The 24,770-nt window shown below is 42.5% G+C and overlaps 2 protein-coding genes across 3 annotated transcripts; one reads left to right on the forward strand and one right to left on the reverse strand.

The window, feature by feature from the left end:
• Positions 1-1,269: 1,269 nt before the first annotated feature.
• lrrc8ab (leucine rich repeat containing 8 VRAC subunit Ab) lies at positions 1,270-9,329 on the reverse strand. Of its 2 annotated transcripts, none has more exons than XM_080532276.1 (4): positions 9,232-9,329; positions 8,300-8,416; positions 4,752-6,870; positions 1,270-4,119 (listed from the first exon to the last, which is right to left on the reverse strand). In XM_080532276.1, the coding sequence occupies exons 3-4, from the start codon at positions 6,861-6,863 to the stop codon at positions 3,844-3,846; spliced, it is 2,388 nt and encodes a 795-aa protein (XP_080388402.1). In that variant the 5' UTR covers positions 6,864-6,870; positions 8,300-8,416; positions 9,232-9,329; the 3' UTR covers positions 1,270-3,843. The 2 variants fall into 2 exon arrangements, with proteins under 2 accessions (XP_080388402.1, XP_080388401.1); XM_080532275.1 differs by having other exon boundaries at positions 8,297-8,416.
• Positions 9,330-10,034: 705 nt separating this feature from the next.
• hscb (HscB mitochondrial iron-sulfur cluster cochaperone) lies at positions 10,035-13,311 on the forward strand. The gene is made up of 6 exons (XM_080532689.1): positions 10,035-10,152; positions 10,622-10,718; positions 12,266-12,355; positions 12,599-12,740; positions 12,970-13,017; positions 13,138-13,311. Exons 1-6 carry the CDS (start codon positions 10,145-10,147, stop codon positions 13,230-13,232), a joined length of 480 nt encoding a protein of 159 aa, XP_080388815.1. The 5' UTR covers positions 10,035-10,144; the 3' UTR covers positions 13,233-13,311.
• Positions 13,312-24,770: the final 11,459 nt, after the last annotated feature.

The following is a 24,770-nucleotide window of genomic DNA, read 5'->3' on the forward strand; positions in this document are numbered from 1 at the left end:
AAATGTTGAAATACTTTTGGCAACAAAGTAAAAACGTGTTTCATAAATAAAGCAATTCTGTGGGGGGGGGAAAACATGTCTCCATGTTAATACTTGGGTTGGGTCATTATTAAGATTGAAATAACAAAGAAACAGAGGGAATCACTGGGAAAAGAAACACTGGTGGAACAATAACAATACATCATTATACACAAAAGACAAACAACATGTCTGAGTGATGCTAACAGCTGAAAGTCAAAAGTAGTTTTCTTCAAATAGGTGACATTTAATTTCGCACCATTTACATTACATTTGAGACATTTTGCCTTTATCCTAAGCGATTTACAAATGTCTAAGTGAATAATCTATACATCAGTCATCATAAGAAAAACGAATCCATACTAGGACAAGGGGCCATTGGCAGTCACAATGCTAGAAGGAGGACCTTTTTAATTGTAATTGTATTTTTTTTATTTACAGTACAGAAAATGTACAGGGGGTAGTGGGGATGAAGAGGTCTTTAGGAGGTACAGTCATGATGTAGCCTGAAGAGATAGTTAGTGTCTGCAGTCCTGACAGCTGAAGCTCGTTCCACCAGGGGGCGCCAGGACAGGACAGTGAACAGCGGTGACTGAACAGCGCGACTGCTGCATCCACGTAGAGGCGACGGGGCCAAGCGGCCAGCCGAGGTGGAAGAGCGGAGTGATCGGGCAGGGGTTTGGGGGCTGACCATTGCTTGCAAGTTGGGTGGGGCTGTTCCCTTTGTCGCCCGGTAAGCGAGCACCAGGGTCTTGAATCTGATACGAGCTGCTACCGGGAGCCAGTGAAGGAACCAGCAATTAATATTGAATATACTAATATGAACTATAGAATATTTCAAAATATAGAAATATAAAAATGTGTCGTATTCCAACGATTTAAATAAAGTGTTATGAAAGAAATAGGCAATTAAAGCAAAAAAAGGATAAAACTGAATGTTAATTTCCTGAGAAGGTTTTAGTGTCCAGCAATGATAGCTGTCAATACTGAGGAAAATAAAGTATATTCTTGTTTTCAAAATTAATATCACACTTGCCCACATTTACCACTCAATGATACCATACATTTTCAAAAAATAAAAGCCCAGACATCATCAGAACTATTTTCAAAGAATTCTTAATATCAATTATTACATGAACAACTTAGCAATACTTTAGGCTTCAGGATGATTCAGTTAGTTACAGTAGATTGGGGATTCCAAAAATAAAAGAGGATTTGTGTGATGACACAACTCACTAACGCAATGACCGCATAGTTTAATATTGACGACTGACTTGAAGTACTGTGTTACAGGGAATAGGGAACAGACCAGGGGAGGCTAGTGGAGGTAGGAATCGGAGGATGGGCTCATTGTAATGCATGGAAGGGAATCAGCACTGTTCCATGCTTGAGCTCATCCTTCTACCTCCACTGGAACAGACACACTTTTATCAAGACACTTCACACTCGCAGTATTGAAGCATTATCTAATGTTAATTGTCTGACTATATTGCATACATACTTACATAATTGAATTAAGACATGTGCACCCCCCCAACACCATGAAATCATAGTATTTGATTGTCTACATCAGCAGTGGATTGCTGTATTTAAATGTGCATCATATAATACACTGTAAAGAACATAAATTGCACAATGTTGACTTGTGTAAGTACAAACTTGCAATGCAAAGTTATCCGTAGATGATTTCATCTAGTGCAAAATAAAATCAACAAAAAAATAAATTTTAAGGAGCATAAAATCCTGTAATCTACTTAACTTCTCATTCTAATATCTCCTACCATAAACTGAATTGTGAAAATTCCCATGCCATTTTTAAAACTCATAGTATCAACATTTGGCTGAAAAGACCAATGGTAGTATTGCACTCAGATAAACGACATACAGTGCCAAAACAGCTTTACAGACACATGGCTTTATTGTAGCCATCACTCCTATGATGTGGTTCTTTGCCCTTTAATTATATGGCTACTGTCCATATTGTGTTCATTTCTATATCCACAGTTGAGTCCACTGACCACTGTGGTATATTTCCGGTCTCAGGACAAGATAATCCTTTTCCCCCCCCGTGTTTTCTGCTGTGTCAGAGGCATGCACTGACCTTGTATACAGAAGTCCTCATTCAACCAGCCTCATTAATTCAATTTTCAGACAAATAATTGAATTTTTACTCAACATAAATAAACAGAATTTGACGAAACATATGGAATGACACAGCCGAAATTAATGATCTTAATTGAAACAGTCAATGAAAGCTGGTTTATCTGCAGCACAATAAACCTTACAGTACTGCATCAACAATAATGAACAGTAGTAGCAACGTAGCTTATGGCACCAAGACAAAAGGAACAATTCATAACTCAATTTAGGACTCATTCCTCAGTTCTGGAAATGAAAGTAATGACAGTTAAGATTCCTGCTCATTGTGATGGCTTTGATTCACTGAATGATCTGTAGAAGTGTAGATTTCAATACGAAATGAATCAGAATGTTTATGCACCAGCCTGAGAGAAGGCCAAGGAAGGATGACCATCCCATTTCAGAATCCTGTCTGTCCAGGTCAGGTGCTGAACACTGCTGAGGTGAATATACTGGGTGCATTGTAATCAACTGATCCCTGACAACATAAATAGACTGACAATTTAAGGCAAATCTACTCAACAGCCCCCGCGCGCCCCCAAAAAACTGTTTTAAAATTGAATTAAGGGCTCACCCACATTACTGGCATAGATCACTCTTTTTATACTGTATGTACAGTAATAATCTTAATATTTACTCTTAGTAAAATTCATATAATTGAGCATATCACTGAGCTTTAGCTGCACGTTTCAGTGCTTATGCCGAGGAGTGCTGGAAACTGACAATTTTAAGCTTTAGTAGTTGGATAACAACACTGATAAAGTAAACACCTCTTGTGCATCAGTCCCTGGATAGAAAGGGTACTTGTGCGCTGAACACGCATACTTGGTGAGTATAATAGCCAGCAGCTATGTTGGGGTATTGTGTTTCTCTGTAAACCATGTCAACTAAAATGTCAGTGAACAGGCAATTAACATACTGTGCAATGCAATATTTTGACACTATAATTCAACTGGGACCCAATCAAGAGTTGAACATTCTCTACTGAATGTCAGGCTCGTTTTCTCCGTCAAATTTATGAAGTGTAGGTGACCATACTGTAATGAGCAGAAGAACAGAGCCGCGGAATATCCCTTTTAATGGAGCGTTCCTGGGAGTGTTCCTGTTCTCGCTGGTAGCAGCTCCCAACGCCCATGGCACAAATTGAGAGTGGGTAACTTGTAAGACCTACTGTAGTGTACTATAATATATGAGGGTGTTAGGACTGAACAGGATAATATACCCTATCTGTCACCTGTATCACTACTACTAGTATACTGTCCACCTACCGAAAAGCATTTAAGGGCTGATAACTCAATCCTCCTGCATGAATATTGCATTTGCAAACCTCACATGAAATAGTCACGCTGACATCTCTCATCATCCCATTCAAAACCTCAACCTCATTTTGTAAAACAAACACTTATTTTCTCTCTCAATGTCTCTCTCTCTCTCTCTCTTTCTTTCTCTCTGTGCGTTCAAAATTGTCTGCTAAATTAGACTTAAAAAAATAAAATAATAATAATAATAATAATAATAGCATGGCGGTGGGACAATAGCTTAGATTTCCTTATAAGACCAGCCCTGCATTACAGTGAGAGCAGGGCCTGCTTTGTTAGCGAGCTGTCGGAGGTCTGTGCAGTGCGGTCCTCGAGGGGGGCCAGGCCAGGGACATGGCTGTGTTAAGAAGACACAACTCCAGTCTGTTCAGGCCTGCTCCTTGTCAACTTTCCACAGTTGCTCCTTGACCTCGGTGGGGAGGGTATTGAAGAGGTCCTCCTCGACAACAAGCCCGGTCCTCTTCAGCTGCTTGCACTCGCCCAGCTCCACCGGCAGACACTCCAGCCTGTTTCCTCTTAGCTCCAGCTGGGTCAGCCCGGTCAGTTCCCCGAAGCGTGAGGGCAGAGACTGCAGGCAGTTGTTCCCCAAGTTCAGAGTGCGGAGCTTTTTACACTGGAACAACTCATTGGGCAGGGTCTCGATCTACAAGAGGAAAGGAGGGAGAGACAGAAGAGAAAAGAACAAACACTCAGCTGTCGAGACTCATAGACAAGGACAATTAAACTAGGGATGCTCCGATTTATCGGCCACCGATTTAAATCGGCCGATTTCACTCCAAATGACTCGATCGGTGATCGGCAAAAATGGCCGATCGCAAAAAACATTTTTTTTTTTCCTGGGGAAGACAGATAACTGAACAGAAAACATAGGAGGACGTAACAGTATGTAAACCATGAAGGCCACGTTTATGATGTCTTTTATACAGCCATATCGACTGACTTGGGCTTCAGGCCCTAACTGGGTGATAGGCCAGACCTTTACTATGCCATAAAAATGGGTCGGCGTTTGCTTGATGCCTAATGGATCAAAACTTTTGTCTAAAAAGCAAAAAATATTTAGGCTATCCAGTCAGTTATGTATTTTTTAAAAAATCGGTATCGGTATCGGTTGATCTTGAGGAAACAAATCGGTGATCGGTATCGGCCCCAAAAATCCAGATAGGAGCATCCCTAAAATAAACACATACAAATATGATCATAATAGGTAAATATGCTCATTTTAGTTCATCACAACGTTTTCACTCTCGAAACAGGCTCAAAAACCAAATAACTCACTCTGTTGGCCGTCACCGCCAAGTACTGGAGATTCTGGAGGAACCCGATATCTGCTGGGATGTAGGTAAGATTGTTGTGACTCAGGTCAAGGAAACGGAGCTTGCGACAGTAGAACAGCTGGCTTGGAATCTTCTCAATCTTGTTCCGGTTCAGGTAGAGCCTCTCCATGTTGGTCAAGGTGCCGATCTGGATGGGAATGTAGGCGATCTGGTTGTACCAGAGTTTAAGGCAGACCAGCCTGTGCAGGTGCTGGAAGCTGATGATCTCCTCGATGGTCTTCAGGTTGTTGTCCTTCAGGTCGATCTCCTGCAGGTTGTGCAGGCTGAAGATGGAGTGCGGGATGCGCTCGAGGTCGCAGCGGATCAGCTCCAGCTCCGTGAGGTTCATCATCTTCTTGAGGCTGTTGAGCACCATCAACTTGGTGCCCTCGTTGTTGACGGACAGCTTCTGGAGGTGGACGCCCACGTCGGTCACCACCTGAGGTAACTTGGTCAGGTTGCTCTTCAGCCGGAGGACCTTGAGCCTCTTGAGTTCCCGCAGCCCGTCGATGACAATGTAGCGGTTGTTCTCGGCGCTGAGGTTCCCCGTCAGGTGGAGCTCGCTCAGGTTCTTCAGGCTGTAGATCCACAGAGGGATCTCCTTGATGTCGGTGAACTTGATGTGCAGGGATTTCAAGTTCTCCCGCAGGAAAGCCAGAGCCGGGGCTTCGATTTTGGCCGGCGTGTGGTAGAGCCACATCTCTTTGAGGTTGACCAGCTGGGCAATGATCGGGGGGATGGTGATGTCGGGGATGAGCTCCAACTTGAGAACCTCCAGCTCTACCAGGTCGAACACCGTGTCCGGTATCCCGCTCAGCATAAACAGATGCAACTCCAGCTTCTCTTGGGAGTTCTTGGTGATCCTCTGCCTCAGTTTGTCCAGAGTCCACTCGTTGTTGAGGTTGAGCTGCCGTAGCTTGTTCTCACTCACCTCCGAGAGGAAGACCGCAAAGCGTTTGGAGTAGAGAGGGTCATACTGGTCTATCATGTGCAACATGAAAGCAAAGTCGTTCTTCACATCAGGTATGTCGCTATAGCTGCTCTCTTCTCGTATAGACTCAAAGGAGTATTTCTTCAGCGAGCGACGTAGCATCCAGCACAGGGTGTACATGCAGATAACGCCGTAAACCCCCACTAGGCTGATGTAAAAACAGGCTAGGATTTTAAAAAGCGTGGCCAGAGGATGGGCGCAACGGTACATCCTATAACCCGTGAGGCTCTCTATGTCCACACTACAGTCTACGCTGAACTGAATGTTTTGCACATAATACCCTGTGTAGCAGATTATCAAAATGAACTTGATGACTTTGATCAGGGTCTGTCTGATGTACAGTCGGTAGACAATGTCTCCCTCCTCCACATGGATGCGGAACTTCTTCACCTTTTCAAACAGGGCTTTTGCCTGTTCGCCCTCTTTCTTGTCTAACACGCCCGTCTCCGTACGGTCTACGATGCCCTGCTCAAAGCGTGACTTGGTTCTCTGGAGCATGGGGACGCTGGCCTCTACGTCCTCACTGACACACGAGGCCTTCTTGTCCATGGAGCCGTTCATCTTCAGTGGTTTCGGATCGCTCTCCTCCACCACTGTCTCGGACAGTGCCCTGGTGGTCCAGGGGGAGTCGAAGCACTTCAGCAGGATGGACACAAAGTGCTCCAGCTTGGAGCTGGTACGAGGAAATTTAAACCAAAAGTTGCTGCAGGCTAAAAAGATGAGCGTATGTAATAGCACCAGATAGGGGAAGTACTTGGCGAACCAGTGCAGCCTGTTCTCGTAACACACGGCATCCACGTAGTTGTACTGGTGTCTGTCCAGGTCGTACTGAATCCCAGTGGGTTCCAGGAGCAGCGGGGAGGCGAGGCTCGCGTTGAAGAACTTCCTGCAGGTCTTGTTGACCACCCACTTGCAGGGCAAGCAGATCATCTTGTCCTGGGTGACCTGCAGCGTTCCCCCGAACACCGCGATCATGAGCATGACAATGGAGATGTAGTCTGTGAACACGTCCCACCATGGTTTCAGGATGCGGTACGCAGGCTGGCAGTCTACAAAGTAACGAAGCTCAGTGATGGGGATCATGGTTTACCTATGAAGAGAGGGAAGAATAATGGTTAGCCTACTGAGCAAGTTGATTACAAAACATATTGACCTAGGCTAACGCCATCACTAATAACTAGGTTTCATTTTAAAGCACTGAAAGTAGTACTGTTGTGAAGTCATTCATTCTACTATATTCTAAGGAACATACCTCAATTCTAAGCGTACATACCACATTGCCTATTCACACAGTTGGCAATCGATAGAAGCAACATGCTTAAAAGGTCATGCATCAGAACATTCCAAATTGTTTATTTGACAGATGTTGTAGTTAGTGAACTAGACTCTACTTGCATGTTCAGACACCTGAATCTCTGATGGTGCACTGGGTTTGCTACGATGCTATTGATTTTACCACTGTTAAAACGGTCCAATTAATCTAGCTTCAAACGGGTAAGTATTGGACAGAATTGTATTACCCTGGCAAACAAAACATGTTTTTGAAGATCAAAAGCAGTTTACCTGTAATCTAATTTATCAGAGGTGAGATTAATAAGTAAGTGTGTGGTCCATCTTGTAAATCATTTAAAATATAAAGACACAGTGTGAAAAAGCTGGCCCTGCTCCTAGTTGGCAAATATGAGTCATATTTTCAAGATTTTATAGGCAGCACAAGACAGTAGATGTATATGCATAACAACGCTCTGAGGTAGATTGCATACGAATGTAAAATACCCCTGCATAGATATAGACAAATCTGACAGGAAATTTAAAAAATGAACAAATGCACACATTGAGCCCATAGTCTACTGACCTTTATTAAAAAAATACTTACAAAAAGTTTGAGAAAGGTATAACAACTCTCCATTAGTAAAGCAGACCAGCAGACATGCTCTACTACACCGACTACCTCCACACAGGCAGATAAACAGACAGTCAACATGGCATCATGCAACCTCTCATTTCTGCACACAGTCTTTACTACCGTCACACTTCTACAGGAGATCTTCCGTTTTGGCTTGTTTGGCCCAGACAAAACCCACCGCCAGGACAGCCACCTTGCTTGCTTTCTTGTTCTCTATTCTTAGCCATTTCCGATAATAATACCCAGGGTATTGTCTCCCGCGGCCTTGAGGAGCGACTCCCTGACCTTCAGGAGGAGATCCTGTTTACCTTAGAGGAGACACTGTCTCCAGCCCCTGTCTCTCTGGAACGCTGCTTTACCCTCACCTAATGGCCCTACTGACACTCACTCTCTCGCACACAACCAGGAGTTGGCACTCATCGCGGCCTCTGCTCAGTCAGACAGATTTCCTGCGGAGACTCGTTGTCTGCAGGCTCATCAAAAAAGTTGTGACACTTTCTACGAATCTCACCGGTCACCATTTTCAGAGAAACACACACAAATCTGTTGGCAGTGGACTCTGAATACTGACATTTCATTAAATTAATAGATTAATCTGCGGCTCTCTTACCACCGTGTTATCTGTTCTCCAGTGCCTGGTGATGCAGTTGGTGGATGTCCCACAGTGTGTGAACCCAACTATCTTCATGAGCCCAAATCTCTCTCATCGCCATGGGGATGGGAAGAGGATCTAAAAAAAAGTAAATAAAAGGGGAGATTAATATGGGCAACTCTTTTGGTGTCTACACTAGTGGCACTCAGAGTAAATCACTTGGCAAGATTATTGGAATTGGAACTTGTGATGATTGGAACTTGATATGACATACATTTCAACACTTCATTTGACACGTTTAGGATAATAATACATGGAGGGGAGGGGGGGGGGGGCATAGCTGTCTTACTGACACTGGCAGGCTGATGATGAGTATTGAGCAAGAGAAGCAGCATATTGCTTCATACTACAGCTAGCTGGCTGACGAATTTTTTTTTGTGTGTGAGTTGTAATCAAATGAAAGAGGCACCCCAATCTCTGAGGTGGGGTACACCAAAGACACCTAGCTAGGTAACGTTAGCCTGCTGTCAATGTGGCTACACAAAACCAGAGCTAGGCAGTTCTAGCAACATGACATGATAGGCTAAGTCAGTGCTGTACAAAGCTAACATGTCACTGCCAATAAAATAACAAACAAAACATCTCTGTGAAGTGTGAAATAACAACCAGACAACTTAACAATGATTGTTATACGACCAACACACGACTGTCAACTAGCTCATTTGACTGTAAAGCTAAGCAAGCTAGGTCAGCCAGCTAGCTAACTGGGCAGGCTAAGCCTGACTATGGAGATCTATGGAGCTGACCGGCTAGATCTAGTTGGGGTTAGCTCAAGCTGACATCTTTAGCTTGGTATCCTAGCTTCACAGTCCCCCGACCAAAAGAAACCAGACACACTGTTTTTATGACAAACTAGCACAGTTTCTTTAAAGAGATTTAAATGACACACTCACTTAAAGTCTGCCGGGTCCACTGCAAGGCACCAAGACACCAAAGAGAGATGTTCTTGGTGTGGCGTTACTGCTAACCGCTGTTGTCTACTGTCCATCTGTCATTGCAGACAAACAATATTCCAATACGCCGCCGGTCCGATAGGTGGCGCTAACGCATCTTATACAGCGCTTATAGTGCTTGTCACTGGCTGTGTTCGGAATGGCATACTAGCATACTACTCATACTAGATATGACGTAGATTTTGAGTATGCAGTGTGCGTTCACACTGTAGAGTATGTGAAATTTGAGTATGCAAGAAGAAATGTATACTAGATTTTCGGTCGGCTGGTATTGGCATACTTATTATGAATTTAGTAGGCAGTATTCAGTATATACTCATTGAGTATGCTAGTATGCAGTATGCTAGTATGCCATTTCGAACACAGCCACTATTATGAAAACCAAGGAAGTAACCCCCTTGTCATCACAACAACCCCATGCCTGCTGCGACTGTCAAACGGCAATATTATAATGCTGTCACTAAACAATCTACGGGTTATTTGGACATCTCACGGCATTCTCCGGCATTCAAGTAATAAATTGCTGGCAAATAGACAGTGCTTGTCAAAGAAGTGTTCCTCTTCCTCCTATCATGCATCGCCATGCAACTCCTCCAGCATCACCTTCAACTGTACACAGGGCACCAGGAGTCACAGCAACACTGGAAGTTTCAGACCACTACTCCACGAAAGTATATATAAGAAACACACAGCTAATCAGGTCAGGTGGTCAAGGACTTTCTGCACAGCCTCCTATGTGAAGCTAAAGTGTTGGAAGTGCAAACAGCCTGTTGAAGAAAAAAACCCTGCCTTCTTCTGTGCGTCTTGCAAAGTCATCCAGCCCTCTAATGAAGGGGCCTCTTTTTTCCAGATCATGGACTGGTGAGTCATGTGCACTATCCAATGCACTATAGCACTATCCAATGCACTATAGCACTATCCAATGCACTGCACTGCAATGTCTGTCCTGTGTTGTCCTGTTTCTGCATTTGTATTTGTATTTGTTTTGTTCATGTATACATGTAAAAAAAAAAAAAAAGCATAAATGCACCTACTGTAATGGCAAAACAACTTCCTATATGTGTCAAGCATAATGGCAATAAACGTTATCTGGATCTGAATCTGAATCTGAATGTGACATCTGTAACATTTCAGATGCGTTGATGTTTGTATTCACACACTGATAATCGCATCATATTGTGCAATAGCTTCATTCACACCATCATGTCGATATTTAGTTTCAGTCATTTCATTTGAAAACCACAGGGCATAGACACAGACAGTGCTTTGTACCTTACTGCACCTAGGGCACAATGCACTGGTTACTTAACCTGTTCTTATCTATTTGCAGTGACCAGGCCTTTGCACTGGATACCCAGAAGCTGCAGAAAAGATATTTGCAACTTCAACGGTCTCTACACCCTGACAACTTCAGCCAGAAAACTGTGGTACAGAAAGATCTTGTCATTTGATAGTAGTGCAAGAGGGTTGGGACTAGGGTGGGGTCACTGCTATTAGCCTAAGGCTGGGATTATGGTTTTAAACATAGTTTTCAGAAAGGTCAGTGAGTTAGGGCTTGAGCTAGGCTTGGGTCTTGAGCTAGGCTTAGAGCTCGTACTACAGTAGGCCTAGGGCTGGAGCTAGGCTTAGATCTAGGGGTATTGTTAGGGCTGAAGCTAAGGTTAGGGCTAGAGAGAGGGCTGAAACTAGGGTTAGGGCTGGAGCTAGGGTTAGGGCTAGGGTTAGGGTTTGAGGTAGGGTTAGGGCTGGAGCTACAGTTGGGGCTAAAGCTAGGGTTTTGGTTGGAGCTACAGTAGGGCTGGAGTTAGCATTGAGGCTGAAGCTATGGTTGTAGGGCTGAGCCGGGGTTAGGACTGGAGCTATGGTTAGGGCTGAGCTGGGGTTAGGCTTGGGTCTTGAGCTAGGCTTAGAGCTGGTACTACAGTAGGCCTAGGGCTGGAGCTCGGTTTAGATCTAGGGGTATTGTTAGGGCTGAAGCTAAGGTTAGGGCTAGAGATAGGGCTGGAACTAGGGTTAGGGTTGGATCTATGGTTAGGGCTGACTGAGCTAGGGTTAGGGTCAGATTAGCTGACTTAACCTGACTTAGCAGAACCTGGCCGCCTGGACGAGTTTGGCAACAAGTGCTTGGCTAGGCTTAAAGGCATTTGAGAGGGAAGTAAAGAATATGCATTGGCTATTGTATGATGTTGGATAATAATGTAAATGTGTGGCAATCAAGCAATGATCTGTAGATTTATCAAATCAATTTAGATTCTAATGTATCAAAAATTCAGATTGCCTTATTAGGCTAATCAGCAACTCTGGCTATGCCTATAACTGGGCTCATTCTAACCCTTTGGGGTTAATCAACTGCTCATTAGGACTGCTCATTAGTAATACAAGGTTATACAAGATGCTGCATTGGCTCACATGTAGGTAAAAAGACAGGACTACATACTTAACAGCCCCACTGGTCACCACCGGAGGCTACTGAGTCTCCCTGGAGTTGACAGGCCTGACAGCTGCAAATGTTCTCATCCTGTGAGCCTTCTCTACGCTCTCTCTCCTCCGTTATCCCATATGCCACATCTCACTTGCACATGTGTCCCTTGATGTGTCCCAAACCACTCCACTATAAAGGAGGGGGCAAGATCTGCCAAGAAATCCAATTATCGACATCACCTAGGATTTGGCTTTTGCAAAATGAGCGCCTTGAAGGCATATTCAAAGACAAAAGGCCATGGTGTGAAATAACTCACTGGGAATGAATTCCCATGCCTTTCCCACATTTATGACAGTTTGATTGGTAAGCCTAGACGTGTTGAAGGTGTTTATTTATGTCTGATGTCTCATGACGAATTCATGAGGGCCAATGCATGTCATTTTTGATATAACTGTTTTTAATGTGGCATACAGGCTAACTACAGCACTCAGACCAGTGTTTACACAATCTTTCTTTTCCAATCTTCTAAAATGATATCTTTTCTTATGACAGAAAGAACAGGAGTATTCAGAGCACCAGTCAGCTCTAGTGAACAAAGCCTACACGACCCTGCTCAAGCCCTTGAGTCGTGGCCTTTACATGGTGAGTTTTAGATGTTTTCACTATTTTCTTGTTGTCATGCTTGTGGTTAGTCTTAAATTGAGGGAATCAATTAAGGGATTCTGAATTTTTTCTTGGTGTCTGTATTTCTTATTTTGTCGTTTCTAATTACATCCTAGTCGGTGCCAGTGGCCGTGTCGGCCACATCACCACTTTAGCTCCCCTCAATGTCTGAAATGAAAAGTTTGAATTTGCCTTGTTTGAACACTCCCTGTTCTGTTTCAGCTCGAGCTGAAGGGCATACATCTGGGCGAGGGGACTGACACTGCAGATCCTCTGTTCCTACTTGAGTTGATGGAGATAAACGAGGCCCTGGATGAGGCACAGAGCCAGGAGGACGCCAACAATATCGGCATATCCATGAAAGGTTTGGGTTAAAAAAGTATTTTCATTGATGCTATACCTGCAGAAGTAAGTTCAAGAAAATGGGTCAGTGCATTATGTGTTTCAAACAAACGATGTTGGTATGCTCAATCTCATAGATTTTTTTTTTTTTGTAGTACAGTATTAGAACATTGTACCACCTATAATAGGGTGTTCTATGTAAACAGGATGTGATATGTGTTTAAAGTGAACTTTATCTCTTTTCTCCCCAGAGAAATTGAAAGACTTGACTGTACAGATAGATGCATCGCTGTGCAAAGGTACTGCCCTCAGATACCAAACGATTATGTTTCTCTCCCTCCCACTCACTTTGTGTTCATTGTGATGCTTTCATGTTGTTGAGTCACATGGCTGACCATATCATGTCTTTGTTTAAACAGGAGAGCTTCAAGCTGCCAAAGCACTTCTTTCCAAAATGAAATACATTGTAAACATTGAAGAGAAGGTGAAGGAAAAGCTTTCAGAGCTAATGTAAACTGCCGGATCCATTTCCTGGATGATTTTACAGTCGGCTATTGTAGACTGTCTATGATACCACATTTGTATTGCACAGTTTAGATATGTATTTACATTCAAGTTTCAGGTATAACAATAAATTGGTACATTGGTACAAATAAACACATTGCTATTGTCTTTTGTATGTTGCTCAATTGAAACATGAAGTACAATAGGACCACATTTCCTGGATCATTTTACAGTTGTGTAGACTGTCAAATTTATATTGCACAGTTTAGATGTGTATTTACAGTACCAGTCAAAAGTTTGGACACACTTTCCCATTCAATTGATTGGGGAAGTGTGTCCAAACTTTTGACTGGTACTGTACATTCAAGTTTCAGGTATAACATAAATATCAAGTATTTTGAACTGACACATTGCTATATTGTCTTTTGTATATTGCTCAATTGAGTACAATAGGACCACATTGGGACAAACATTTAGTATAATAATATAATGTGTTATCCTCTGTGCTAGTTATCTGTACAACTTTAAACCACAAAATAAATGCATCTAATCAAGCTTTTCATTGGATAATGACCTCTAGAGATGTCTGTAGCCACATTAACATTGAATGTTCAGTCAAGTAAAGTTAAACCCAAAACATAATTTGATATGACAGATTTGTAATTACTGTTGGACAGGAGGTATGATTATCCTGCTTATAAGTTCAGCATGTACCATGTCTAGTCATCTCGCATAGCAACTTGAGTGAGAATGTACCTCAAATAACCTGTAGAGGGAGACATACTACCTTGAAAATACAGTATGAAGATAGGCAAGAACACACCTATGTCTGAATCAAAAGTATGCCCTTCACAGAATTAGAAACTGATTTTGAATTATGTATATGAGCAACATATACAGTATATGTAACCTTAATGTAATGATAACCAACCAGGCTCTGTTGAATAAAGATGTTCAGCTTCAGATCTCTTAGACCCCCCCCCTTTAACCGCAGCAGTTTGAACTATCTCGTCTCCATTGTTTTTCTTATTGTTTATTCATGCTTTAATGGATCTCAATATAATGCTGTGATTTGATGTCATTTGTAGGATCCATTAGGGAAATGAGAACAAACTCAAGACACAGACATTACCATGAGAAACTATCTGACACCATGACAATGGAGACAGATTAATTAGGGAAAGGAATGGTCACACATCTGAAACTATGACACTACAGGACACAGACTCCTTTACCCAGATGTATTCAGCTTCAAACAGAAAGTCATGTAACGCCATAGGAGTATTTTTAGAGCCGCTGGGAGCATTGTTCTGTAACGGGTCTTGACTGGTTGTTTATTAAGTCTGGAACAACACAGTGTCATGTGTTGGAGTTTTCCGTAGAGGAGATGCAGTTTTTCTAATACGTGCAGATAGACAGTGAATTAAACAGGGCCCACCCACCGCAGGGAGGCCTGCATGCCTATTTATTATTCATGGCATAATCGGAAGGCATCTACGGCGCCTCTAAATTAATGAGAAATTGTGATCGACCAACTTTGAGGCCACTGTTGTCTCCCAGGACTCTTTGAAATTGAGTTTGAAAGAGAAGGAGTATGTGTGCGTGTGCGTGTGTGTGTGTGTGTGTGTGGGGGGGGGGGGCAGGGGGGCAGGGCCAGCAAGACTAAACTGCAACAGCGAAATTGACTTGGATGGGAATGCATGGCCAACTGAACTAGGTACATGTGTGGTTATAGATTAAGCAAGGTGCACAGGCTTAGCTAGCAGCAGAGCAAAAAAGGATTGGAGCGAAATATCCATATATTTATTTCTGCAGCTTTTGGCATTTGGGATTTGCACAAGTAAGGAAACATTTGGGCACTGCTTGCGGGTCTGCCTAATCCATGTGCCGGATCCTTGGTGTTGCTATTGGCACACACCTGTAGTCCTCAATACTGTCTCTCCTTATAAAGGAGGTGTCCTAACAAATCGTTGTTCTACACTTGGCGATCAGTAACTGTTGCTTGCCCAGGAACAGTATAGCCTAGGGTCCATCTCCCAATGGCTTGCTGTGAGAAAACAGAACAGGGACTTCTGGCATATACTGAGCCTCTAGGGCAGGGACAAGAAACACTCTGACAATTGGAGGAAGATGAATCTGGTCCTCTGGCTCATAAGTGTGAATTGTGTTTGTTCCCAGCCGACCAGTCCTTCGCTGCTCACCTTGTCAGGTGATCATCTCTCCATCAGTGTCCTATACTTGACTGCTGGGAGGATTTCTGACATTGTGAAAACAGAGACTTCCGTGGCTTGAATATGGCTATTCAAGTTATTAACTTATTCGCCCTTCTTTGTCTCTACACTACTGTCTGGGCGGCGGTTCTGCGGTTCAAGGTGTCCTTGGGCAAGGTGGGCCGGCAGTCAATTTTAGCCTTCTTATTGTTTCTGTTTATGTTGTCTCCTTTCTGTTTTTAATCATTGATGTTTCGAATTTGCACTTTTTAAATATTTGTATTTATTTTATATGTAAAGCACCCTGTGCATCCGTGCTGGGAAGGGTGCTATATAAATACAGTTTTACTTACAAGACACTGAACCCCAAATTGCTCCCAATGAGCCTTGCATGGTAGCTTGCCGTCATTAATGTCTGTGTGAATGGACTGAATGAGAGGCCATTGTAAACCGCTTTGGAATAAGGCGCTATATAAGTGCAGTCCATTTTCTTTGTCTCTACACTACTGTATCATTCTATCCACTCCTGCCCTGACCATGAGGCCCCACAGTATTGGGCCATCAGAGGAGAGCTCCTGCCAGTACTGGACCAGGCTTGCTGTGCTTCTGTTTTCTAGTTCTGTTTTCATTGTGCTCTGCAATTATTTTGACATGTTTTGATCTCTATTTCAACTGCCTGCGTGCCTCTTTTCCTAATTTGGGACATGTATACGTAACAGAGCTAGGCAGAAGAGCAGATGCCTTGCAATGACATAACAAGTATAATAGCTTGTTCCTTAAGGAGACGAGTAAGAGTTTGAATCTGTTATTTTTACCACCTGTGCTGAAATGGTACCCTTAAGGTATATAAAGTCTGTAAACATCGCTATGCAGTGATATTATAAGATTTCTAAATGTGAATTTGTTTTTCCATGTTTACCTGTGGTTGAATGTGTGTTCCCCTTCTTTTTTCTTTTTTTTTTCTTCTTCTTTTTACATGACCACAGGCATTCTTAGTCAAGGCAGTTGTTTTTCGGGAAGAGTTTGTTTTCAACTTGAAGAGGACCTGGCTCATTAAAACCAGAGATCTGAGCATCTCAAGGCCTTGGCAGGGTTGTTTTTCCTCCCTTTAAAACTGATTTATAATGTCAAATCCAAACACAGCACAATGAAGCCCCTTTCTTCTTGCCTGGGTCTTTGTGCTGCAGAATTCCCATAGGTGTTCGACTCACTGCGGCAGCTCCTCTAAGCTTTTGATATGGGCCCTGCTGAGAGATTTCTGGGAAAATCTCTCCTCTCCTCAGCAATATCAGGCAGAACGTGGTGGAGTTAGACGCAGCGTGTGTCTGTGTGTGCTCTGTGACTCAGGACCCTAGTCATTTTATTAAATCCCTTTGCCTTCCCAGAACGTGTAATCCCCCCTCCAAAAAACAGTTGTTAAGCAATCCCCTTATCAATTACCCTCCACAAAATCGCTTGCGTGTACACCCTCAAATTATACTGGATTACATCATGTACAGAACACAGCACCAATCAAATGCTATTGCTGCTGTGTTGTGGAAATGGTGGGTAGCGTAGATAACACCATAGGTTTTAGCATACTGAATATCCGTGTATCATAACACAAATATACTTTCTATTTACATATCCTCCCAGACTTTCTCTCCTTTATTGAAAATAACCACAAAGGAACCTCAGTGCTGACTCTAGGAGACATTGCTGAGATTGCTTTCCAATCAGTAGAGACTGCCAATGCAATAATAAGGCAAATTAATAGGCAGCCTGATATCGAACCCAAAAAAAAGATAGCTGCCAATCCAATAATAACAAGTATCAAATAGCTGGAACAGTGACAACATCTCTTGCTCTGAAGAGACTGCGAGCCGATTCTGATTTTAATTAAAGCTTGGCCGAACAGCAGGCTCCTGGTGCATCTGGAACATCAGAGAGATCCACAGCACTTGGCCATTCCATTGAAACCACAGGAGATGCTGTTTGATAGGGCCTTTGTGGACTTGGTTTTGGGCCATTGATTTAAATAAGGGTTGTGTATATACTGTAGAACGAACCAGCCGTAGCTATTTACATTCAGTGGAGAAAGGCAGTCACCGGTCTTTGGAAAGATATCTCCATCCTTACCTTGACTCCTCTGCCCCCCCCTCGAGTGGGTGAGGTGTAAGCAAGCACTGGCCATGTATTTTAGATGTGACAGGGGCCTCAGGCCACCTGCTTTCTGCTGTTTCTCTCCTACTGTTTAATGTATCAGCCTCTAATCTTGTGTTGTCCTCTTTACTTTACATATCTGTCCAAGGGGCTCTGAGCCACTCAAAACTAGACTCCAGTTCCTGAATTCGTCCAGGCAGAGTCTCCTCCACTCTATATTCTGGTCCTTGCTGCCCCACCCGGGTCCTATCAAAAAGCTGCCCTTCACTATGGAACCCTGAAGTCTTGCACCACACCACATTCCACATTCCACATTAATTACATTCCACATTCCACATTAGTAGTTTACTCTTCAGCACCTGATCAGCCAGTGGAGGACAGGTCCCCTTGGAGTCTGGTTTCTCTCAAGGTTTCTTCCTCTGAGGAAGTTTTTCTTTAGCACTGTGCTGTATATTTTTCTCTCCTCTGGGGAATTTCTTTCCTTCGCTTATACTCCTAGGGATCTATGATTTGGTGTTAGATCATATTGTTTGTATTCTATTCATTGTTTTATTGTTTAGTATTATTTTGTTGTGAAGCACTTTGTGACATTTGTCTATGTAAAAAGCGCTATACAAATAAACTTTATTGATTGATGGACTGTGTATCTCATAGCAATCACATCATCACTAGTTCAAATGTAGCTTTTTGTGTCTCCTCTCTGACTGGAGATTCTTTCGTTTTTGACATTAGAATGATGTTTCTTAAATGTCCAAAGGTGCAGGACGAAAGGGAACTAATTGTGGCCTTGGGCTCCAATACTAACAAAGATGATTTAGTAAGTGAATTAGATGTCTGGCTGCACCACTGCTCGCATAACCTCAGCATCTATCTATCAAACCAGCCAGGGGAAGCATCCCCCCTGGTACCCTAGATTGAGGTTTAGGATCATGGATTCCACCAAATCCCCACACTTACTCATCCTAAAGGGATGGAGACTTCTCATCTGTTTCCCGTGGTATAAATGGCTTGCTGGCTGACTTGTCATCTTATCAGTGACTCATTCGGAGCTGAGCCAGGTGGTTTCTCTTGGGATGAATTTGAGCGCAAGTGCTTTTTACACTGACACATGTCTACCAGATGATTATCAGCAGGGGGTGATAGCAGGAGCTTAGGAAACGCACCAGTGGATGTGAATTATGATGATGGGGGAGTTCTCCAACTAGAACATCAGCAGGTTTGGGTAAAGGGGTAGCAACTGCAAGAGAAGGCGAGAAACAAATTACGTGTTGTGGTGGTTTTCAAGTAATTATTCAAACTAATTTTGTGCAATAAGAAATTCAGTGATATTGACGTTTATTACTATGCAGGAACGTAGACCACACCTGCGGCAATGTATTGCATTATTTGAATAGTGTCTGAGAGTCTATTTCAATACAGCAATATAATTTACAGTCAGCACCAGGCATTCATTTGGAAACTTAGATTTTCCGATAAGCAACAACAAACCTGCCCCTTGCATGTTTTGTGGTGTTGATGATCGCCAGATAATGATTCCCCTGTTTTTGAGTATGTCCTAGCAGGTTCAACAGCGATGTAACCTTTTCCACAGCCCCAGTTTCCATGCCAACGCCAGCCCCAGCTGCAACTTTACAGCACGATAAACACAAAAGGCTGATAATGGATTTCATTGGTCTCTCTTCTGTCTTACTGATCTTGGCAGGATGAGGATGCAGAACAAACAGAAATGGGTAGAAAAAGGTAGAATCATTTCACACCTGGATTTGGCTATTATCAAACTTGACAGCCTTTTTTGAATACTGTGTTTGTTTTGGGTTTCTGGTGTGTTTGACCTGTGAAACCTGTCACATGATCATTGCCATCGTACACACAGCTTTGAATGTGAACAGAATGTTCCAATGTCCACACTAGAACACCACATAATGAAGATGTGAGCCGTGCATTCTAAGTGGCAAGCTAGTGTGGACACTGGAACAGAGCCCGGACGTTAAAAAGACGACATATTTTTCCGTCTGTGTGGGTTCTTTGCAATATAGTGAAAATATATAGTGCTATATAGAGTTTTCAGGAAGGATAGAGACATGTCTATATAGAGTTTTCAGGAAGGATAGAGACATGTCTATATATAGTTTTGAGGAAGGACAGAGACATGTCTATATAGTGCTATATATAGTTTTCAGGAAGGACAGAGACATATCAAGTTTTCAGGAAGGATAGAGACATGTCTATATATTGTTTTGAGGAAGGACAGAGACATAGTTTTGAGGAAGGACAGAGACATGTCTATAGAGTTTTCAGGAAGGATAGAGACATGTCTATATAGTGCTATATAGAGTTTTCAGGAAGGACAGAGACATGTCTATATAGTACTATATAGAGTTTTCAGGAAGGATAGAGACATGTCTATATAGATCTATATAGAGTTTTCAGGAAGGACAGAGACATGTCTATATAGATCTATATAGAGTTTTCAGGAAGGATAGAGACATGTCTATATAGATCTATATAGAGTTTTGAGGAAGGACAGAGACATGTCTATATAGATCTATATAGAGTTTTCAGGAAGGATAGAGACATGTCTATAGAGTGTTCAGGAAGGATAGAGACATGTCTATATAGATCTATATATAGTTTTGAGGAAGGACAGAGACATGTCTATAGAGTGTTCAGGAAGGATAGAGACATGTCTATATAGATCTATATATAGTTTTGAGGAAGGACAGAGACATGTCTATAGAGTGTTCAGGAAGGATAGAGACATGTCTATATAGTGCTATATAGAGTTTTCAGGAAGGATAGAGACATGTCTATAGAGTTTTCAGGAAGGATAGAGGCATGTCTATATAATGCAAATCTGGAGTTTTTAAGGAGCCCGGGGAGGCAGTGGTTCAGGAGGTAGACCCGACGTCTAATGATCGCAAGGTCAGCGGTTCGATCCCCTCCCCTCCTCCTGTCGAGGTGTCCTTGGGCTAGACACCGAGCCCCAAATTGCTCCAAATGAGCGGGCCGGCACCTTGCATGGTAGCTTGCCGCCATTGGTGTATGAATGTGTGTGTGAATGAGTGAATGAGTGTCCATTATAAAGCGCTTTGGAATAAGGTGCTATATCAGTGCAATCCATTTAAGGAAGGATAAATACAAGTCGGAACATGTTATGAAAACCCAGGGATGTCAGGGCCCGCAGCAGGTATTGAGCTGATGTATCAAGATGAAAGGGGAAGAAATAAAACCTTGGGCTTTTCCTCTGCCTGGATACTGTTATTGCATTTGACAGGACAGTGACCACATAACTCAATCCTGTCACCACTCAAATTGAGACCCTTGAGAAACGAGATATGCCATTGACCTGCGGATCCTCAACCTCGCGAGCTGAACCTTCCAAGCAAGTGCTGCCCACTTCACAGTGGTGGAGGTGGTGGTGGTGGTGGTGGTGGTGGTGTGAAGTGATGTAGAATGATGTGTGATCTATATGCCGAAAATAGGTGGATGATGAAGCACGCCCTGATGATGATTCGTGGATCTTTAGTCTCAGTTTCTTGCCAATCATCAGAGTGGAGCAGAATAAATCACTCTCTGAGCTGTCAGTTCACGTCAGCCAGGAGTCATCCATCTTTGAACCCCGCATCTGTAATTTGGCAATAACTGTTCTTTTGATTAATTCGCTGGCTGAAACGCTTCCAGGAGTGCGAGAGATCAAAGGCAATGACAGATTGATGATGCTCGTATCCTTTAATTCAATGGCTCCAAACTTTGCAATGATTGAGCTATATAAAATAGATAAAAACAGATATATATCTATATACTGTATATATACTATAGTAACCCTGTAAATACAGTGATGAGTGAATCATTGTGGGGTAGTGGTGGCCTAGTGGATAGTGAGTTGGACTGGTGATCATGATTTGAAATCTCACCTGGGAACACCACCGCTAGTGTGCCCTTGTGTAAGGCACTTAGCCTTACTCAAGTTACCCCAGGGAGACTGTCCCTGTAATATCTAATTGTATGTCGCTTTGGATAAAAGTGTCTGCTAAGTGGTTAAAATATAAATGTGCCTGTAATCATGCCTGCGTAGAATGCTGAAATGCAAGGCTTGTGGCTCAGGCTGAGTGGTTACTGGTGAGTTTGCTAGTGTTAGCTGCTTGTGCCTTCATATCAGCTACTGTCATGCTGCTGGAGAAGCACTTTTCGAGACATTCCTCAAGCTAAACCCATGTCACATATGGTTCCCACCTGCTGATCCAAAAGTATAAGGAGGTTGTTTTTTCAGATTTCAAAATGTTTGATCAAGTCCACAATATTTCTCAAAGAAAAAGCTCATTCAGCAGGTGGACAGCTCAGCAGTATGTTCATATTTTCTACTCAACTTGACTTGATAAACCCGATGTTCACTTCAAGCTATATCTGGAGACTGACTGCACACATGGAAAACATTGTTAATGTTGAAATAATGGTATTTCGTTATATTTTATTTGACAGTCATAATATCAGAGACATTCCACTTTGGATGTTCCTTTTGATTCAACATTCACTGATTTCTATAATTAATTGTTATTAATGTATGTTGTTTCCCACAAAAATCGAATAAGCAGAAATGTAGGAATCTTAATTAGTACATTTGCTGTTTATTTTCTTAACCACACAGCATGTCAAGATGAAGAATGGGTAGAATTATAACATTTTATAATACGGTGCTATACATTTCCCCTTGATTACTGTCTGAGACTACACAATGTAGGCTACCTCCACAATGTGGACTACTGCCCTTCGAACGTTTTTACTGTAGTTCAATGTGTTGAGGAAAGAATACATTAATCTCTGTTAAACTGAGATCACTACATTTCAATCATGTTGCCCAGATGAAAAAAATATATGATTTCACAGTTTACAGGTTTATGTCTGAATTGTATTGTGTATTGTATTTGTATCTGCGGAATAATACTCCTATGTGAGATCTTAGCAGCATCTTGAAAGTGAGGGGCCTGGGAAATGTAATATCTCCCTCACCAGATGGCTTATCAAGGCCTCTACCTTGGCAAGAAGTTGTTTTTTTCTTCTTCACAGGCTCCTGTGAGAGCCAGCAACATCTCAATCACATCTGTTTATTTACTTGCTTATACCTTCTGTGCCTTTTATGTCAGGTTTTGCTTACCGGTATACAGACTGGATATCTTCACAAGGTGTTTATTATCAAACTTTATAAAATACAATTAATTCGCTTAGCTGATAAATTCGCTTTATACCGATAGACCATCGATTTGTATTCTACCATTTTCTCTCATTGATAACTTGATACGATGTTGATAGGAAAGTCAGTGTATTCGCTGTCTCATGGTCAAGGGTGAAATATTTCCATTAATAGTGCCATTAATAGTGCTTCCATCTAGCTGTCGCTATGGCAACCCATCTGGACTTTGACCCTTGCAGTTATACTTGATTAAAGTCTTAATAGAATTGTGAAAAGCGATGTCATATTACACCTTTAATTAGATTACTATGCCATTACACCCATTACCCTTATCTCCATAGCTTTCAACAAAATGCTCACTGCACTGTTCCGTGTCATAGAAGACTCCTGTTTCCATGAATATAACCAGACATTCAAGACAGACATATCCCTTCTCACACGTGTATTGCCAAGAGGTACGTTTTCAAACATTTAGAGAAATGTCAACATAGTTTAATGTTATCAGTAGATGCATATCCCCCCCATTACTATCTGCCAGTCACCTACAGAATGTAGCATCAGTGCCACCTACAGAAGCTGCCTGCTCCTCTCCTCCAGTTCCAGCATGTTCCCTTCCCTACGATCCAGCTGCCTGCCTGAGGAATTAGGGGCGGATTTGGAGGGCATAGGCAGATGTAACACCTGAATTGACGCTGGCTGCTTGGGCAACATGCTGCTCGGGTAGAGGGGAGATGCTCTGCAGTGGTAACTTGAGGCTTAACACTAGAACAGCCATGATGGGTCATTTGACCCCTGTGAGTGCATTTCCTTTTTATATCTTTGCACTCGGTCAAATTTCAGGACCCTCCTTTCATGACTATTTCATGAATCTGACTATAAACCAACGACTATTAAAGGCGGTAGTGGACCCCCCAGCCCCAGCCCTAGGACTTTCGTGGCCTACTGTAGCTAGATATTTTAATCTGCTTGGACTGAACATGGTGGATTCCTCCTGGCCTCTTACAGCTCTTTTGAGAGCTACATGAAAAGAATTATATGGACAAGGTAAATTCCATTCATATTAAAATTCTCAATAGTCTTCTTATTTCCACACCGAAGGCCTAAGCAGATTAAGCGGTCGCTTAGGGCCACAACAACGAGATCTCCGCTACTCCCGTCCGACAAGCGTCCGTCTGTCAATCCAAAACTCCGCTAGGCTAGCACCCCGCACCCCGCCCCCCCCCGTTCAACAAAACTTGGAAGGGAGGCAACAGCATTATGGGTAACCTTGTGTTGTTTCACTCTTATTATGTGTGTACCACAGTGCCCTGAGGTTTGTCACAAAGCCCTCACTCATCACTGTACCTTATATGGCAGAGTTCAGTGGCCCTCATTGGCTGCACGTCGTCTCTCACAATGGCACACCTTTATATATAAAGCCATTTTAGGCGACTCACCCAATATTTATGTGGTTATATTTCAAGAACCCAGAGTACTTACTCCTTACGTTCCAACGATTGTTTTCTGCTAAATGTCCCCAAAGTTCGCACTGAATTCGGCAAACACTGCCTGGAATTCACTACAGAGCACTCTGAACCTGAAGGAACTAATTTCTCTTGGAACATTTAAAAACCTTGTGAGTAACTTGGAATCAGCCTCATATCGTTCTTGCTCCTGCTTTATATGAAAGTCCCATTATTTTTACTCTATTGCTCTGACCAGATTGTATTTTGTCTATCTTTTTGTTGTTGACTTGGTGCTGTTTTATTGTGTAATTCTGCATTGTTTGTTTTAACTGTCGAAACTCGATGTTTTAAGCTGCTGTCTTGGCCAGGCTTCCCTCGGAAAAGAGATTGTTGTGTCTCAATGGGACTGACCTGGACTAGAGGCTAAATAAAAATAAATAAAAAGCATATAGCGTATAAGCATTTGCGGCTAAGTTAGTTAGAATGCCTGTCTAGTAAGTTGGAGGCTGTTGTTCGATTCCCATCTGGTGTTATTTAACTTCTCAAATGTTAATATGTTATTT

Source organism: Nansenia antarctica (assembly GCF_963989245.1).
Source record: "Nansenia antarctica genome assembly, chromosome: 5".
Taxonomy (NCBI): domain Eukaryota; kingdom Metazoa; phylum Chordata; class Actinopteri; order Argentiniformes; family Microstomatidae; genus Nansenia; species Nansenia antarctica.

What these genes read in the sequence shown, in the direction of transcription:
- lrrc8ab (XM_080532276.1), bottom strand. Translation starts at nt 6,863, where the DNA reads ATGATCCCCATCACTGAGCTTCGTTACTTTGTAGACTGCCAGCCTGCG. An exon ending in TGGCGGTGACGGCCAACAGA is followed by an intron (nt 4,120 to 4,751) that starts GTGAGTTATTTG and finishes TTCCTCTTGTAG; the next exon opens with ATCGAGACCCTGCCCAATGA.
- hscb (XM_080532689.1), top strand. An exon ending in ACTTCAGCCAGAAAACTGTG is followed by an intron (nt 10,719 to 12,265) that starts GTACAGAAAGAT and finishes TTCTTATGACAG; the next exon opens with AAAGAACAGGAGTATTCAGA. An exon ending in TGAGTCGTGGCCTTTACATG is followed by an intron (nt 12,356 to 12,598) that starts GTGAGTTTTAGA and finishes GTTCTGTTTCAG; the next exon opens with CTCGAGCTGAAGGGCATACA.